The sequence below is a fragment of the Malurus melanocephalus genome, unplaced genomic scaffold, assembly GCF_030028575.1.
Source record: "Malurus melanocephalus ecotype Western Australia unplaced genomic scaffold, MMel_1.1 scaffold_234, whole genome shotgun sequence".
NCBI classification, from domain to species: domain Eukaryota; kingdom Metazoa; phylum Chordata; class Aves; order Passeriformes; family Maluridae; genus Malurus; species Malurus melanocephalus.
Window position 1 is genome coordinate 418,425 of NW_026623466.1, and position 19,580 is coordinate 438,004.

Sequence of the window (19,580 nt, forward strand, 5' to 3'; positions counted from 1 at the left end):
TCAGCAAATTCACTGGTGACACAAAGCTGGGAGGAGTGACCAATGGCCCAGAGTGCTGTGCAGCCCTTCAGAAGGACTTTGACAGGTTGGAGGGTTGAACAAAGAAATGTCTGAATTTTAGCAAAGGCAAGTGCAGGGTCCTGGACCTGGGAAGGAATACACCATCCAGTGCTGGGGCCAACCTGCTGAAAAGCARCTCTGTGGAGAAGGACATGGGGGTCCTGGTGGACGTGAGCCAGCAGTGTGTCCTTGGGGCCAAGAAGGCCAATGGTGTCCTGGGGACCACTGAGGAGCACTGCCAGCAGGTCAAGGGAGATGATCCTGTACYTCTGCTCAGCCCTGGTGAGGTCACATCTGGAGTGCTGTGCCCAGTTCTGAGGTCTGAGTGCAAGAGAGACATGGAGCTCCTGGAGCASGTCCAGTGGAGGGCCACAAAGATGAGTAAGAGATTGGAGAGYCTCTCTTATGTGGAAAAGCTGAGGGAGCTGGGCCTGTTCAGCCTCGAGGTGAGATGGGTGAGAAGGGGACCTCATCTTGTCTATCAGTATCTAAAAGGAGGGTGCCGAGAGGATGCAGCCAGGTTCTTCTAGGTGGTGCCAAGCAATAGGACACGAGGCAAGGGGCAGAAACTGATGACCAGGAAGTTCCACCTGAATATGAGGAAGAACTTTAMTGTGACCATGGAACTGCATGACTGCACTGGAACAGATTGCCCGGAGAGGGACATTCCTTACCAGGGACGTTCAAGAACCATCTGCACACAAACCTGTGCAATGTGTTCTGGGATAACCTTGCTTTACCYGGGAGATTGGACCAGATGACCCATTGTGTTCCTTTTCAACCTTTCCCATTGTATATTGTTGTAGATCTGTAGAATCTGTAAATCTGAAGATCTGTAGRATGTTGTAGATGTTGTAGAAAATACTCTATTCTGTTCTTTTTTTATACAGATTAAGCCATAAAATAGTTAGGTAATATAAATGTTGACATGTTATTGAAAKTGTTTGACAAAGTAGTCCTTCAAATGGAAGAGTCAGTCTGTATATTCACCCTAAACCTTTCTTCTGTGCAAGAATCTAACCATTTTGACTTGGTTCAGCAGAAATCCCTCTGCATGTTTCCCATTAATACTGGGAATTTTTCCCTGTGTGTGAAGAAGCTTGCGTAAAGTCTATTTGTGCTATTTTTCTTTTGGCTAGGTTTTCTTTGTTTTGCAATTGTTCTGTGCTTTCTATCTTTACTTGCCTCCTTTTTATATTTAAGTAATGCCATCTCATGGAGAAATTTAAGAGCTTCATGCTATTACAGTCCTGTGATGAAGCCAGTTAGCTTTTGTTGGAAAAGTGTTGCCATCAAGGCTTCTTGATTATTTGAACATATGCAGTACTCCTTTCTGGGGCTGTTCCTTGCCCTGTCCACAGAGAATTTTTTTTTKKTWRGGKTTTTTTTTTYMAWTTTTTWRWKGRAWYWMMAAWKRMMAMYYTKSCYKGKTKGRAWKGSYWRAGATTTTGCTGAGACAAAGTTACATGATTAACTTTTTCTATAATTCTCTTTGACTCTTCTGAATGGATGCTCATCCCTGAGAAAATGARGTTTATAGTAATAGAGCAGAAAGCAGAGGGGTCTGTTTTGTGTACTGTGTGGGTAGAACGTACATGGTTGCCAGAGCTGTGCAGAAATAAAGAACCATGGCAGCAGAAGCTGTTTGTGAATAATATTGCTGCTGTGAAACCCTGACATGAGTATCCAGGGGAGAGCTGGCAATAGGAGTCAGAGGAACATTACCCAGTCCCTTCTTGGGAAGCTGGAGGAGGACATTACTCACGCAGAAGTGGCCATCRCTGCTCACCCAGCTCTGCCCTGTGTGAGCGAGGCATTTAATGCAAACAGGGTGTTAGGAGTCTCTTGTTGGCTTTGGAAGGAGCAATGAGTCAAATTRAGGTCCTGCTGTTGTATAGTGAGGGCAAGGAGCAGCTCTCTGAACTCCTTCCAGTCTCCCAGKGTGAATTCATTGTGGATAGCCATCATGTCATTAGGCAGTTAATTAAAATGACATTTTTCATTGTATGTTGGCAGTCCTCTATTCAGGAGCTGAAGGTTGGAGTRATAATATATGCATAAGGGTCATATCCGTGTTACAGACATTTGCAAATCTCATAGGGCTGCTTGTAAGTCTGATTCCTGCACKGCTGTTCTGTCAGAGATGTTTTAATCTAAATGGTTAATCATGTTACACCAGTACAGGAAAAAAAAAATCTAACCTCACTGCTTGTGTRGAGCCACTTAAAATTTTCCTTTCAGTAGGCTCACAAGCAAAACAGAAACTCAAGTCCCAGTCAAGCAAAAAATATTTTAGGAGAGGAGAGCAAAGGGGTTGGTGAGAACTGGATTCAAAGAAAAGATTTTGAGGAATGAGGCAGTGGTTAGACAAAACACTTAGCATGAGCAGATGAAGGAGGTGGGTAAAAGGTGGAATAAAATGCTGTGTAGAGCATCGACACAGGAGGAGGAATAAGGAATGGAAATAAGGAAGAGATTGACAATGCTTGGGTCAAATCACAGGACAACTTTAGACTATGAAATGGAAATTAGAAATAAAGAAGGGATTCAARAAGTTGAGTTGGCCTGACAAAATGGAAGGGCCAAAATGATCTTTTGGTATTTGAGCAGAAACCCTGGAGGCAGGCAGGAAAGATTGCAGCAGTCCCTGTGGGATATAGCTGCTTCCTGGGCTCGGAGCAGTCCCAGCAGCGTGGATGCTTYTATGAAAGGGATCTTGCTCGCAGCTTACTTCACAAGAGGCAGCCTGACAGCTTGCCCATACACTTGGTATGTTTTAGATTGCTCAGAAATAAAAATTCAACTCAGTATTTGCTTTGTGCAGCCATTTCAGTATAAAATTACTGTACTTCTGATGTTCTTAAACATTTCTGTAATTTGTTTTCTTTACCTAAACAACATTTAAGTGTCTCTAATTTTATGATTTTTTTAAATCTTAATTTAACCTTGATTAATGATATTTAAGCATTCCATTACAAGACCTTCCTGTCAGGGAAGTTAAAGCTTGGAAGTTTTCCCTGCCAGTTGGCATTATGCATGGAAAACAGATCAGAGGGAAGTGGAAAATCCTTACCTAAAATAATCATTTTTTGTTGTTGTGAGGCAACATGATTTATCACTGATGTACACACAAAACAAATCTTGAGATAATGGGTCTTCTATTTGATATTAGTTTTATTATTATATTCATGTGTGATTTTTATGTCTCTTACATGCAACTATTCTCTTCTTTCTTCCACAAGCAAAGCACTAAGGGAAGCGACTATTACTGCCTTTACTTTTTAACATATGATGCCTAATTACTGACCAGTAAGATTTGGAGGGGACAGATTTTCCCTTGATGGCCCTGCATGGTGCCCATCTTGCTATGACTTTTCTGTGATCGGGTCATGCAGACATAATTCAGTTTCAAGCAGAAAGAGCCAAARCAAATAGGTAGTGAGTGWAATATTATTTCTGGAGTTAGTGTGAGCACATTGAATTTAAAGAACCAGCAAAYGCTTCAGATCTTTAGAGAAAGAAGYTTTAAAGATGTGGAAAGCTGTATAAGTCAAATATTTGTTTGCTTTGTTTCTTCCCCAAACTGTAGAAATGTGCTCTTGTAGAACCTTTAGGTGTTAGCTGAACCAAACTCTTTTTTTAGGTACTTTATTTATTATAGAGAGCTTTGCATTCCTCTCAAAGGGTGTGCATGTGTGTATTGAGAGAGGGAGAAAGGAAGATCAGGGATTTTTGGGAACAGGGCATAAATCAAAGGTTTCCAGTGGCCACGTACAGAACGTCGTATCAGAATAAGCTGCAGACTAGCAGCTCAGGATGAAGYTCTGCTGGTTTTTCTGCTTTGGCTTTTAATTCAGCATTTGCTGGCTGTGAGCATTCGAGAAGGTAAAACTAAAAGCACTAAAATTAATTCTCTAAAACAATGAGGTTTTTGTTTTTCTCTAACTGTACAGCTATGAATGAGACCTTTTTGACCTGTCTGCTGCTAAGAATTCTGAGGTTGAAAGTTCAGTTTCTCATAATGAATTTATGAAATAGTGCATTTTATTACCTTTTTTCCTTCCTTTCAATTTTGTTTTGTAGAACTAGTTTCAATGTACTGTTTTTGCTTTTCTAGGTGCCACTGCTGAGGAAATAAACCAGCACTGGGAATGGCTGGAACAAAACTTGCTCCATACTTTGTCTGTRTTTGACAATAAAGAAGATATTGTTAGTTTTGTCAAAGGGAAAGTAAAGGTAAGGAGTCTGTCTCACTTTCACCCTCCCCTGCCCTATTACTTATGGTWTATTAGAAGTAATGACATGAAGTTGTCATTTGTAATTGGTTTTGACCACCTAAACGTTACTGGTTTTCTATGTGACTCTTGCACCTGATGTGGCCAGCACATGAATCTGCTGTCTCACCACAAGGTTGGAGAAATGAACATCCCATTGGAAGGCTAAAGAATTTTAAAAGTAAAGGAATTTTGTGACCATAAACCAGATTAAAAATAACAATGGCATGTGGGGAAGAAATTAGAAAGCCTGATGTCCTGAGCTCTACTTTTAATGAAATACATACTCTAAGCTCTACCAAGCTCTAAGAGGAGCTTGGTGATGACTGGTGGGGGTGGATTCACTAATGACTRCTGTACCTCAGGTCCTGCTGCAAGCTTTTCCTTGCTAAGAGTTTTTGTGGGGTTCTCTTTTGCCTATAACCCCTTCTCTGGTTTGGAAATGTTGCAGGAATGTAATGCTTTTGGTGAATTTCAACCCTGCTCCTGTGAGCTGCATGGGCTCTGAATCTGGAGAAGAAGGGGACAGAGTCAAAAGATCACTGTACAAAGACTAGTTTTTATCCTGCTTTCTTAAAAAAAAGGCATTTTGTCTTAAGTACACWGAAATACCAAATACAATTAATCTCTCTTGATAACACAGTGACAGCTTGTTACCTAGCACAAAACATATTTAAAATTCTTCTGGTTAACAGTTAATGTTAGGTCCAGGTTTTGAACCCTTGCACATACTGTTGACTTTTGGAGTACTAGGACTGCTTGGTACTTGCATATTATACTAGGTGCTGTAACATATGGATTATTTGTCTGCATGGTGCAATGCATGCCTAACTCCTTTGTTGTAATACCACTATTAAAAATTTGGAATCTTAATTACATTTATGTAGATGTTCTTGAAACTACGTTTGTAATGGTTCTGGTCAATATACACAACTGTTGCTCGACTTTTGCTCTGTATGTAACAAAGAGCAATCATAAGTCATAGTGAAAGTGTAGAGATATGGTTCTGCCAGACTCACTGAAAAAATTATAAGGAAAGGAAGGCTTTGGGAACATTAAAATGTATGAGATATGCAAGCASCAGAGAAATTTCTCCATTTGTGAAAATTGTAAATTGACTGGAATTTCTTTATAAGAAAGGATTGCATTATTGAAATTTGAATGGGYAGCTTGTAGCAACTTGCCTGAGTGTGAGTGCCTTAGCTTTATCCTGATGTGTGGTCTTGTTCCGGACTCAGGCGCTGATTGCAGAGGAAACRAGCAGCAAGCTCGCTGAGCAGGAGGAAGACCCCGAGAAGTTCCGAGAAGCCCTGGTGAAATTTGAATCCAGATTTAATTTTCCTGAAGCAGAGAAGTTGATCACCTATTATTCCTGTTGCTGTTGGAAAGGAAAAGTTCCTCGGCAAGGCTGGCTTTATTTGAGCATCAATCATCTCTGTTTTTATTCCTTCTTCCTGGGCAAAGAAYGTAAGTGTAAATGCATAAGAATGCTGGGGAAAGATTAGAAATGTAACTACATTTAAAAGCAAGAATAGCCAGGATTGTTATGAAAAGCCTTATGAGTTCACCTCTGAAGTTTAATTTCTGAGTTTTCAGTTGTTCAGCTGAAAWATCCTGTTTAGTTTTCACTTCAGCCTTTGTATTTTAGCGTGAATTTAGTAATAAAAATGACACTGCAAGAGCAYGCAGACACAGTTGCTGTCTGGTTCTTCTTTTTGGCATGGTGCAGCAGCCTTAAAATGTAGCAGACATCCTACAGGTTCTAAAATAGAGACTTTTAGTGCTGGAAATAGTGAGTAAGGATGGGTCCCTTCTGCTGGCAGGGAAGCCGTCACTGCATCACCACACTGTGGTAAGTGAAGGGGTGGTGGAGCCAGGGATGCCTGAGTTGTCTGCCTGAAGATACCCCAGGAAGCATAAAAGGAATGTGCTCTGGAGAGCCAGGTGAAAATTCTGAGCTTTTAAGGAAAAACAACAGCAATTTAGGGATTTGTCTGTGTTTCTGAATAGCAGTGCAGTAAGGTCACAAGAAGTGTGTCYTGGGGCTTTTTAGACTTTCTGGTGGTTCAGCAAGTTCTAAGGATTTGGTTGTGATGTTCCTCTATGGAGAAAGAATCCTGTGGTTATGAAAAGCCTGTCAGAATAGATACTGGAAGGTAAAAATGAAAGYTACAGACATAAGATGGTAAAAATGAATGTAGCTGTTTAACAGCATTTCTCTGTTTAGTAAGATTGTGCATGAACTGCTAACCTTTTAATGCCTGTTCATCCTGCTGCAACTTAAAACAAGGTTAGCAGTAGAAGCCTGTACTGCTATAAATATAACACTATTTGTCAGTTACAGCAATTAGGAAAACTTTGCCCTATTCCATCTGAATTTAATATTKAGATATAGCTGTAGGTTTAAAAATGAAGTGCATCTTAAGGAAGATATTAAGTCGTAATTTTGAAATCTGAAAACATACAAAGACATGTTTAGAGTTGGAGGTCCTTTCTTCCCTTCTATTATTTCAAGCAAATTATTTTGTCATACTAGCAAAAGGTGGAGGAGTTATATTTGAARTGCAGGTAAGTTCGTTATTCATCATAAAAACAAAAGTTGAATTTTGCTGGGAAGAGTAGAATGGAATTTCTTGATAYGTACTAGATATGTGAATTCTTGTTTAAACTCCTTGTTTTATGGTTAGTATTAAATAATATCCTTTGTCAATCATTTCTTCTTGTTATCATTGCAGGTTTTTTCTCATTAAATCTGAGATAGCCAGTCTGCCAAAGCACACAAACCAAAAATGATACTTATTTACTTATTAACAATAAATAACAGASRTAGGASGGGGGAGAAARAAAAGCCCTTTATATTGTTCCAGRAATTTTGTTAATGCAGTACCTCAGRTTATTAAATGATAATGGAAGTACAGTGTCAYGCTGTATTGTTTAAAAAGAGATTTCTTCTCATATCTTTAGTAATATTCATTATGAAAATGCAAAAAAAAAACCCAACCCAACAAACAATTACATGTTTGCAACTTTTTGTTTGGACTATGGAAAATACACTGTTCATTCACTGTTGTAGTCAGTTGTGTTGCCCTCGTGTCCCCATACATTTGCAAGGAAATGTGAGAAATACCCCTGAATTTTCTTTTGGTTAAACAAACTTTCTCAGCTCAGTGTGAAGCAGCATATATGCTGAAATGATTCCCACTTTCTAGATTATGATAAAGCAATTTACTTCTGTTTATGGGCTAGCATTTTGTCACATTTATTAAATACTCGTATTGTAGGAAATAATCTAGACTTAATATAGTTCCAGCTKTTACTGTTTGAGAAGCTGATGCTGATTCCATGAAGAACAAGTGAATTTTGCCTTTTTTCTCATTGCCTGTTTTTCTCAGGTAGCAATCACAAATTAAATTTGGTTAAATCTGGTCTTGAAAATAGTGCTAAGAAATCACATTTATTGTGTTCTTTAATTCAGCACAGAGAAAAAACCCAATATATGACTTGCAATAAAATGAGTTCTTAACTGTGTTTTTTATCTCTATACAAGTSCCCCCAAATTGTAGACTGAAATCTCTTTAAAGGCAAAGTGTTAAGTCTTCTGCTTCTGGCAAGTCTTTTCCCTTCTTATTTCGTTTTGTGTAGAAATGACCTGGAATGCAATATTAGAACTTGTTTTCAACTTCTCATGAAATTAATTTATGGCTTATGTGAATATAAACTCCATGGAGAATCGTTTCCAGGACAAAAAATCAAAGCCTCAAAGTATTAGTAAGATTTCAGAGGCTTAGATTGTCAGATAGCTTGAAAGGGTGTGCCAAGGTTTCTTCGCATTTTTTATTTTAACTTGTGTTTTTCTGAAACTTTGAAGACTTTGCACCTTTTATCAGTGGCTTGGGTCCCATACAGGCTGTTGTGCTGTTTCTATAACCAACACTGTAGAGCCTGTGTGGCTTTGACCTGCCTGAACAGCAGTGCTGTTCCTACAGCATTGTTTAATCTTTCTTCTGTTGGCTGGGCTGGTACAGATGATTTTATGACCATTTGTAACAGTCTGTGCATGTTGATGCAGCTGTGCTTTATTTAAGTAAGAAAAAATGTAATCTGCAAATAATCTTGACAGCTGCAGTTCATGTAGTACTGAAAACTTGCTGAGGGTAGCTCCTTAGGTAATTAATGATCATGGATAAGTGTCATATATATATATATATGTATGACAATGTTTGTTATTACTGCTTTTTATTGCTTTATTGGTATCGGGAGACCAGCTAGGGATGTTAGGGGGTGTAGTCTTGATGTTGTTGGCACAGAGAACCCTGGGAAGCTTCCAACAGTTGTTAAGAAGAAATTTAATCTATTTTGAAGTCCTTTCCAGCCTAATTTCTACCCAGAGATTCATGTGAGAGGCAAGTAACATCCTGCAGTAGTTATCTAAAGTAAGCTGATTCTGTTTACCACTTGTGTTTATATGACTCAACAGCTTTAAATATAGAGAACAGTGTCCTGCACTTCTTGTTCTCTATAAATGACTRTAGTTAATGTTTAGGGCAAGATGTGCCTGTGCATCTTTTCAGTAAAAAGTAACCAAAATGGGAAGATCCCAATGCCTAGACATCTKTTTTTAATGTCCTGTTTTTAGTAGTAATTAAACTCTATAGCAGTCTCCATGTGCAAAAGCTTCCTTTCAGATGGGAGTTAGCTTTATTTTAAAAGCTAAAGTAACTGTGCATTTAATTGGTTTTCCACCTGCCTACAGTTTTCTTTCTGGSTGATTACAAAGCCTTTCCCTATTATCTTTGTACTCTGGAAATGAACTGTTTCTTCTGGTGGTGAGGAAGCAGGCTGCAGAAATTACTTGTCAAGTAGTCAGGAGCACAGTGGATTACAGATGTTCTGCAGAGGCACCACTCCCCAGTCTAGCATTTTTTGTAAAAATACTTAAAATTTTGAGGGAGAGATTCTGGAAAGGACACGTCTTCTGGTGTGGGTGAGATTGAATGCAGAGTCGTAACAGACTTTTCAGCATGTGCTTGGTCTTTACTATAAATGTATGTCTCTCCTCTCTAGTTTGTCTCTCCCTCTGGTTGTATGCATTTCATTCTGAATTTGATTATTTCCCAAATCTGAAAAATATTAGCAGAGCTTCCAGCCCACTTCTGCTTTTCTCTTGGATTGCAGTGAAACTTATCATTCCTTGGGTTGAGGTCCAGAAACTCGAAAGAACCTCCAATGTCTTCATGACAGACACAGTCCGTGTCACTACAGCAAATAAAGAGCGCGATTTCTCCACGTTCCTCAATATTGCCGAGGCTTTCAGGATCATGGAGCAACTGGCAGATGTGACACTCCGAAGGCTGCTGGATAATGAAATCTTTGAACTGGATCCAGGCCTGCAAGATCCTACYCAGATTACCAAGAGGTAAAAAGCTAAGCTGTTTTATGAGCAGAGGTTCAATAGTAGGATTCATGGCTTGATATGTTAGCTGGTTAAGATTTCAAAGCTTTGTTTGATTGGGCATGGAAGAGACATCATAATGTGTTATGGTGTATCCAAAARGTGCATTTTAACTTGTATGCAATATATATTTTTCCACTTTATATTGTTCACTTAAACAACACTGTTTTATTCTTAATATGTTTCAAAAGTACTGTTCCCCATAGATAGATTGAAGCAAGGGATATTTTCCATCTTCCCTCAAGAGCAGCATTTTTTTGCTTATAATTTTAGTAATGGAGTGCCTTCAGTTCTCTAGAATTACTGCTTTTGATCATGTCTGGAACATGGAATTCCCAGTAATGTGATTGCCATAGCCAACTTAGCAASCAGGACTTAAAAAATACACAGTTTTGATATTGCTATTGTCAGCTCTATCCCTGCATCCCTGAAATGCATCTCTACGTTCCTCTCCCACTACAGAAATGCTTTGGACTTTCAGGGAAAGATTGATGGCTATTTCTCTGCTGGTAGCACAACACACAACTCTGTGTTTTATTTGCTGCTGTGAGAAAGGAGGAGGGAAACTGCCCTGAGGAATTTTAGATGGGCAGGATGAAACTGGAATTTGCCTGGGGCATCAAGGTTAAGGTGCTGATTTAAAATACTTCTTTTCTGAATGGGATGTGAGTGGAGAGGTTATCTCATCTTGAATCATGCCCTTCCCTGCTCTTCCTTCCTCTCCCTCTGCCAGGGGTTTGAAGGGAATCACTCAGGTGTTGCCTCCTGACTAAAACCTAAGGAATGCATGGTATAATTTCCCTAAAAAAGGAGACAAATAGCCATTTCATTATTTCCGAGGGACATTTTTACAGTAGTGGTGGGCATACATCTCAGCTAAGCCCTTCTGCAAAGTTTCATAATGGAGTTTAAAACACCAAAATGGACTTCCTCTGTAATTTCATATGTACACACAATAAGGAAAATCATTGACACCAGGATTTCATCCATGATGTCGAAGAATTCAGTTGAGGTAACATGGTGGTGAGCAACCATAAATGTCTTTGCAAACRTTTTTTAATGGCCAGGGTTCCTTGGAATACAAGAGCTACTGTTGTTTCTACACTRTATGTGTAACTGGTTGTTTTTAACACCATAGGCTTTTGGCTCAAGAGTTGTAGGGATATACTTTAGTAAATGTAGGGCTCTGATAGGTTGTATCTCACCCCATTTCCATGCTTTACCATTTCACTTCTTCCTGCTTTTGGGMTGAAAAGTTAGATGCAAGGAAGAAATCCAGAGGAGATGTAACAAAAACCTGGGGGGTGATATTTTTCAGCATCTACCAATTTTTGTCATTATCACTTCCCAAAATAGTCTTTGAATCAGTGGTACTGACTGAATGGAAAGAAAGTAAAATTACAGTTGCAAAGAAAAGTATAAGCTTAGTAATATGCTGTAATAAGGGGCTCTCAGGGAATCAATTTGTAAGTACCTTGTGGCATTTTTGAAAAGTAGTATGACTGTTAGCAGTCAAGCAGGAGAAACCATCCCACATGTTTATTCAAACAGGTTCTCTCTCTCCTTCYTTCCAACTAAAGAAAAAAAGTTGAAGGAACAGAGGAGAAGGAAGGACAAAAATATATTTACTGGAGATTGCCAGATCGAGATGTTGTCTAACCTGTGCTGTGACTTGGGATAACAGAAAAAGGAACATGGAAGATGCCARAATTCCATTACCTCTGCAGGGATTAGGTAGTGGTTGTATAAGTTTTTGTATCTGGTGCCCTTTGTCCCACTTCAGCAACCACTTTCAAGGAAGGTAATTAAGCAAGACTGTAGGTTGAAGAGTGGAGAAACTGGTTTTTTGTGTTAACATGTTTTGRGGGGATGTTGTGCTTTTTTTGATGTGTGAAGCTTTTATTGCTGCTTTTTCTCTCGAAGCCATTGTAGTACTGTAAGAACAATTACTTTCCTCTCAGCACATTCCCTCTAATAATTATTATTGTTAATTCTTGTGCACAATTTGGAAGCAAATAATAATCTATGAAAATGAAAGCAGACACACACATCATTGGGACTACTCCAGCTCCGTCAAATTAATGAAGTTGCTGTAGGTGACTTTTGTTTGCTGTGCTTTCTTTTTTGTGAGAGGCTTTTTTCAATATTTTTTTAAAAGATACATTTTCAGGGCTATCATGATGTGTATATTCTACATTCTGAAAACTATAAATCTTTGTCACTCCTGAGGCTCTTGGGATCATCTTGCTGAGCAGTGGAGGGGTGGGAGAGGCCATGGGATTAGGTGCRCAGCCTGTGACACGAATTATATTATGGTATACCATGCAATTTTTGTGCTATTTAATGAAATTATAAGACACAGAACATGGATTACAAAGGGATTAATGGCAATTGAGAWAATTGCCATAAAAAGCAAAGTAAAGCTGAGGTGTTTGGTACCTACAAATGCCRTTTCTTGCAGATATATGCGTATGCCGTACAATTTTACTGGAACACATATGGTAACTATTTTTTCTTTTTTAAAAAGAAGGCTGCAACAGTCTCAGGTATAGGTTTTTTATACTTCTAATTTCCGTCTCCTTCAGKATGCAAAAATACCCATTGCTTTTCTCAAATGTAGTGAGAAATTCTCCAGAGCAGAACCCACAATTTAAAAGCTTTAGTGCTGGTGTCAAAAAGATTTTGAAAGCGTGGTATGTTTTCCCAGTATCTAACCACATGAGTTTCTTTTCTTAGTGTTTAACTGTGAATTACCGATGAGAATGATTTTGCTTCATGTGAGGGCAAAGAAGGTTGTTAACACTGAGCTAAGCTCAATGGAAACTGTTTGAAGTCATAAATGTCACTTCAATTTGCATTAATTCCTTCAGAGAGGGAATCTCAGAATGCTTTAAACCTTGAGCAACAAGGGAAACTTAACTAGAAAGAACCTCCTTTTATTGCACCTCTGTGGCAAAAGGTAGGGTTTGGGTTATCTCTGTGTGATTGCCTAATGTGATTTTAAGGATCTGCTGTAATGGGTGTATCAGGATCTATATCAGTACTTCCCTGTTCTGTCTTTTAGAAGTCTGAGGTCTAACTTGAATCTTTCGCATTTTTTGAGTCTGTCACTTCTTGTTTTACCCCTTACTAGCAAAGAGATCAGATGTGCTTTCTTTCTTCAGAGCAATCATTTGTGTATTTGGAGGTTGATGTGTATCTTCTCTTTCTTTTTTCAAGCTGCACTGCCCTACTTCTGCCAGCATTTTCTTTTCAGTCCAGATCTCAGCCATTCTGGTCACTCTTCTCTGGACRTTCATCACTGATACCCTGTGGAGGCAGGCATACAGGATTGCCCCAGAAACCTCACCAGTGCTGACCAGGACAGAAGCAGCGTGACTGTCTCTGCTGCAGCTCTGTGACTGCCATGCTGCAGTCATGCACTTCTGCAGGTCAGCACAGTGCTACTCTTCCTCCTGTAAGCACAAGGCTGTTGGCTCTTGTTCAGTCTGTGATCCTGTGTAACTCCAGGGGATGGCTCCTGGTGGAGTTCATCTCCATGGCTGCATTTGTGAAGCTTATGATGTACTGCTGAAAATATTTTAAATGCCTTTTTTTCCACAACATCCCTTACAATTAAGAATATAAATCAATCTGATCCTGTTCTTACTTTCATTAGCCTCTACCAGGCTCCATCAAGTGCAAGTTTTGAGCAGTTGATCAAGAGTTGATCAAGCAACAAGCTCTTGATCCATCACACAGGTTGCTGAAGACATTGAACAGAACAGATTCCCAAGGGGGTCCTCTTGGTACAACCTTCCAATTTACCAGAAAGCCCTGAAGGGGCTKCATTGTAAGGTACTCTTTTTCAACTGACTTGGTACAACAGTTTTTGTCACTTCTAGTTTTATTAATTCCATGAGACGATGTATCAAAACTTTCATAAATTTTGGCTAAAACATTTGTTGCAACTCCTTCCTCTACAGGTCTAGTGTTCCTGCTGTGTAAGGGAATGATGCTCAGTTTACATGTGTCCTGACAAGTCCATATTGGCTCTTCTCAGATAACATCTGGCTTGCTTRTAAGAAGCCTTTCTTCCCCCACAAATTCAGCAGTTCTTCCAATAAACAAGGCATATATTGTTAGATGTGTTATTTCTAAAATATCTGTTTTTCTGGAGTCTAAATAGCAAGAGCAATCTAGTAATCAGTCTCTTGAAGCAAGAGGTCAACAAGTCTGTTTATATTTTAGAYAGGCAAAAAGTGACTCAGCAGAGCTAAAATCTTGCCAAGTTGGCTTCTGCTGGATTTAAAGCATAGAAAAACATTTGACAGTGAGGACAGCATTTTAAGCATCCTGATACTTTTAGGCATTTTGTTAGTCTTGTGTGTGTTATTTCCTTTGATTTAAAACTCTAGGAAGGTAACGTGGCGGTCATGCACAAGGAGTTACTGCAGTTCAGGCTTGCCGTTCACTTTGAAGTGCTGGAGTTGGAGGCARTCCATGATCCTGTAACATGCAAGTTGAGAGCTGTGCTCGGAAGGAATTGCTGAGTTTTTTGAAAAGTAGGGAACAAGGCAGTTGTATCCTCTCACCTTTTATTCTTCTGATGCTTGTGTAAATACTCAATTAACACTATTTTTACATAGGGATGGTTTTTCTTATTTTTTGTTGAGTACCACTCAGTGTGCTGCATTTGCTTAATAATCAAACCCAYGTGGTAATTGTTAAGTGAGAGGAGAAATTTTCAAACAGGTAGGGGTGCAAGTAGAAAAGTTGTATTTCTTTTTGGTGTTGGAGGTATTGTGAAACTCTGAATAGAAGCTATGGGAGCTGGTGATGTGGGCCATCTTTGTTGTATCATATTTAAACAGTTGTCTGTCTCATTTTTGGAGCTAAATTTGTTTGTGGGTTTTTTACAGTTGTGAGTTGGAGKTTTTTTTTAACCAACTCTAATTTTGTTTGGCTGTGTTTATGAGGGGAAGCCTTTAAGCCATAAAATTTTCCTGCTTAACAGAAAATATATTTGTGGTGTTCAGCTTTGGAATAAAATCTCTTGTTTGAGCCCATAGTGGTAGGTGCTGACAGTATCTCATCCYTCTGCTGTCATTTTTCATTCTGGGGTCCCTCCTCCAAGCAGGCGGGCCCATTGCAGCACTTGTTTCTGGGGCAGCCCTGGCTGTGGTGTGATCTCTGTGGTGTCCCTGTGTGAGCCTGTGTGTGAGTCATGGGGGGACAGGCAGTTCCAGGGATGTTGGGGTTGGCTGCCTTCCACCAGTACAGTGTGAGTGGGAGTGRATACAGCTGGTGAATTTACTTAGTTTCTGATGTGGAGAATGTCACTCTTYTTCAGTTTAAAATCCTATGGCTTGTTGTCTGAAAGGCCCTGCACATGGACCCCACACAGAGACATGCAGCAAAATCCTGAAAACTCAGAAAGTTTCAGATTTTGGAGCATAGGAAACAGTCAGCTCTTAAATAACAGTATGTGCTTCAATGGAGGCCACTCTTCTCTATAAAACTTTTCACTTAAAGGTCTAGAAATCCTCCTAACCGAGACTAGATGTGGGGAGGGTCTTATCTTTCAGCACAATAGCAGGAGAGCACAGCTCTACCAGACCTGACTACAGATGCTATCAGCAGCGTTCATCTGTGCTGTGCAGAAATGGAAAATATTTTAGCGGTGAGTTAACTAGGAGGCATATCCTGATCCAGCTTTGTCACAATAGCAGATCGCTGCAGGCACTTATCAGAGTTGCTCTCGCTGTGGAATTTTAGTTCAGGAGCAACCTTTTTGTCTTTCTTCACAAAGAGAGTTTCTCTTTGTTCTCTGTGTAAAAACAGGAGACTATTTGTCTGCTTTCTTTGGATAATATTATTAAGGAAGATAATGCTTGAGAAGGAAACAGAAGCTGAACGCTGGTTGAGCGCATTCTGTCTTTTCTGTTGCTTGCAGATACAGATCCTCCCTTCTCAGGTCTCAGTTTGTTCTGGATTGTCTTCCTCCCTGTTTCACATGKCTATGTCTTTTTCTGTGGATTAAAYTAAACTGCAAAAAACCCAAACCCAAACAAACAATTGATTTACCTACAGAGACAGTGGCTTCATTTGTCYTAACTTATATTTTAACAGCAGAGCTGGGGTAGAGGGAAGGTGTCCGCAGAAGAGGAGGGTGAAGGAAGGAGTGGAGAGGGGATTTACAGTACCAAGGTACCACTCCCTGTTATGCTTCAGCCCACGCTTTAAATTCTTTCAATGGCACAAAATCAAGCTTTTTTTTTTTTTTTTTTCCCTTTTCCCTAAGGTGAATCATGCTAGGAAAAATTTACTTGTAGTAAATAAAATTACAGAATTTAAGCCCTAATGTTTCTGGAGCTGCTGTTGGTGCACTAATAGCCATGGCCTGTTTATAATGTAATTGCATAGTTCTCTRAATTACTGCAGACTTCTTCATAAAGAAAGGAGAAGAAAAATAAGTAYCCAGAGCTCAGTAATGAAAGTTTTGTTTATTTAAACTTTTCTTTCCMCATAAATGTGGATGGGTGGCTGGAAGGAAGCCAAGTTCCAACTGAATGTGGCTGGTGCTGTTATTCCCATATGAATCTGTAAGTGACCTGAAACTGTTCTGCGTTTTGAAACTGTTCTGAGGGCTCTCTGAGGTTGATGCCTGTGCAAGTCAAGGATTCCATCATGTAAATGCCACCATCATTAACACTTCAAATAATGACCCCTTTGGAAGTACTCATTGAGTAAATGCATTACTTTTGGGTGCCGGTACAAATCCCTGGGGTGATGTTGGTAATGCTACTGTGAAGGGAAACAAGGAACATTAATCTGATCTCCACTGCTCAATATACCTTCATCAGATGAAAGATTTAGTTATCTCCTGGGCACTGAAATTTGTAATTCTTTGCGTCTGTAGAGTCACACAGCAGCCGTAGAAAATGCATGGCTAAATAATGATTTWAAAAAAATCCAAACCAGTAAAACAGCTGATTCAAATTAGTGTACTTTCCCTTCCTAGTTACTATACTAGTTGCTTTTGACCTTATTGTTAAACAAGCAGTTATTGATAATGTTTTTCATTTAATGTATTTCAAAGTTGGTCATTTAGTGCTCTGTTCACATAGGCACTGAAGATTGCTGTGCACAGSGTTTTTATTCTGTGTTCCTTGCTCTTGGTGAGGCCAACAGGAAAAATGAACCTCACAYTGTATGTCCTGGCTTTCAGGATCTTGTGATTCGTTCTTTTCTTAAGGGATCTTGCTGCTTTTTCTTAAGGGATCTTGAAGCCAGAGCACAGAATGAATTCTTTCGGGCCTTCTTCAGATTGCCCAGGAAGGAGAAGCTGCATGAAGTTGTGGACTGTTCGCTCTGGACGCCGTTCAGTCGCTGTCACACAGCGGGGAGGATGTATACTTCAGACAGTTATATCTGTTTTGCCAGCAAAGAAAATGGCTGCTGCACTGTTATCATCCCACTTAGAGAGGTAGRGTTGTTTGTTTCATTTTGGGTCCTTATCTGCCTTTTTCTGCCCTAAGCCTCCATTGCCATTTGAGTTATCTGCATAGTATTGTTTGATGGAAAAGAGTAGGGTGTATCCTGCCTACAGGATTGTTGTATAGCTTGTTCTGGGACTCATTAGGGCCTGAGCTCCTAAAAATATGGGTGATACAACACCATCCTTTAAGTGAAGTATGGACAGGTAATGCAGCAGGACAGAACATTGCAAAAGCAGAGTCTGTTTGGCCGAAGASTTGGAAAGGGCTCCCCTCCCAGATCTGCAAACACCTACATCCAGCTTGATGTTGATGGAGACCAGCTTGGACCCATTCCAGTGATATAAAGCATCCTTGCCTGGGATCAACACAAGTGTTGAAGCTCTCCCTTCATAGACAGCCTCTGACAAACGTATGGATACTTTGCAAAGCTATAGGGAAGAGAGAAAGAGGGTATGTTATGGATGCAAAGATGAGCTGACAAATTTCCATGAAATCAAGAGATGAATTTCAGTGGAGGGGAGAGCACATGGGAAGATGGTGGGAGTAGAAGAGGAGAAGGAAGCTGTCAACTAACACCTGCCTGATCTGCTCTGAATACAAGGCTGTTATGATCTCTTAATTAAAGCTTTCCTTTCATCCTCGACTAATAATAATGTAATATCCAAATCATATCCTAACAGTAGGAACTTACCTGCCACTGCTGCAGGAACAGAAAGCAATATGAGAACAGTGTTGTATACTTAATCAAAATTAACAAAACAATTGTTTTACTGTATCTTCAAAGGTGGGAAAGTAAATTTCCTCCTTCACTCCCAGAATTTGATCAAGTTCATCCTTTTATAAATATTTTTTTTAATTATATACCCCTTTCTTATCTTTTCCCTCAGTCTGCTATCCAGAAGAGGGATGCAAAATAGCTTGGAAAGAAAAAGTCATCTGGGATACTTTTTGGTATCTGCTTTGAGCTTCTAAAGATACCATGAACTTCAGGCAGTAGGATGGTTTTGATCAAGGAAAGCCAATATGAATAACCRCATTTAAAGCAGGCATATGAAATGMTATGTTTGTACATTTTGGTACAYGTAGMATATTCAAAGATGTTTCTGTGGCTGTGGTGCCTAATGTATTTTCTGTAATGTCTCTGCAAAAGATAATCAGTATAGAGAAAATGGAGGACACAAGCCTTCTCCCGAATCCCATCATTGTTAGCATAAGRAGCAAGACAGCCTTTCAGTTCATTGAGCTAAAGGACCGGGATATTTTGGTGGAGAACCTACTCCAGAGGCTAAAAGAGGTGAACTCCAGCAACTCATTGCACTGCATCAACTTGCAAAATAACAATCAGGTACTGAACTTACATTTCACTGTTAATTCAATATGTTTATCCATTGGTCCACTGTCATGTCTTCTTTGGGGGGTCCCCAAGTTGATCTTGAGCCAATGCCTGCTGGGATAGAGGACACTCACAGCATAGTCGTGATTGACACCTTGAGAGAGCAGGGACCATGGTTGGCAACTGGGCTGCCCTTCACAGAGACCTCAGCAGTCTGGAGGAGTGGGCTGATGGAGATCTCACAAAGTTCAGTAAAAGCAAATGTGAAACCTGGCAAAGTAARGAGAGGGGGACTGGCTGGTTGGAGAACAGGCATGTAGAAAAGGTGTAGGAGTCATAGTGAACAAGTTGAGATTGTAAGTCAGCAGCGTGCTCTTAAAATGCAGAGGGACAACCCRATGTCAGGTTATACTAGCAGGATTGTAACCAGCAGGTCATGGGATGTTACTGTTCCCTTTTGTTCAGCACTTCTGAGGCTGATCAGGAATACTGATTCCAGTTTTGACTCTGCTTCGCTACACAAGAAAAGCATTGATAAATTGGAGTAAACCTAGTGGAGGGCTGCAAGATGGTCGGGGGCTGGAGCACATGCTTTATAAGGAGAAGTGAAGGAGCAGGGCTTCCTCAGCCAGTCTTCCACCAGACAGTGGGAAGATAGAGGCAGACTCTTCTATGATATGCCAGTTGAAAGGCGAGCAACCACAGCCTCAAGATGCAGCAAGGAAAAATCCAAACAGATAAAAAGAGAGAGATTTCCTCTCACAGGTGGGCAGAACCAGACCCGACTGCCCAGACAGGCTGTGCACTCTGCTTTCTTGGAGTGACTCAACTGGACACAATCCACAGCAACCAGGTCTGAGGGCTCCTGCTTTGAGCACGRGGTTTAAAAAGATGGTTCTCTTCAGCCTAAATTGTTTTGTGATTTTGTCTTTCAAATCCTAATGGTAGAAGACTGGTAGCTTATCATCAAGGACACTTAA

General features: G+C 39.9%; 1 protein-coding gene across 1 annotated transcript in view; it reads left to right on the plus strand.

Annotated features, from left to right (window-relative positions):
* TBC1D8 (TBC1 domain family member 8) overlaps positions 1 to 19,580 on the plus strand; it is a 50,348-nt gene that overhangs the window by 15,862 nt on the left and 14,906 nt on the right. Inside the window, exons 3-7 of the mRNA XM_057374863.1 lie at positions 4,178 to 4,296; positions 5,573 to 5,801; positions 9,510 to 9,750; positions 17,047 to 17,254; positions 18,418 to 18,612. Coding sequence (XP_057230846.1) covers positions 4,178 to 4,296; positions 5,573 to 5,801; positions 9,510 to 9,750; positions 17,047 to 17,254; positions 18,418 to 18,612 — 992 coding nt within the window. The remainder of the gene's footprint in view (positions 1 to 4,177; positions 4,297 to 5,572; positions 5,802 to 9,509; positions 9,751 to 17,046; positions 17,255 to 18,417; positions 18,613 to 19,580) is intronic.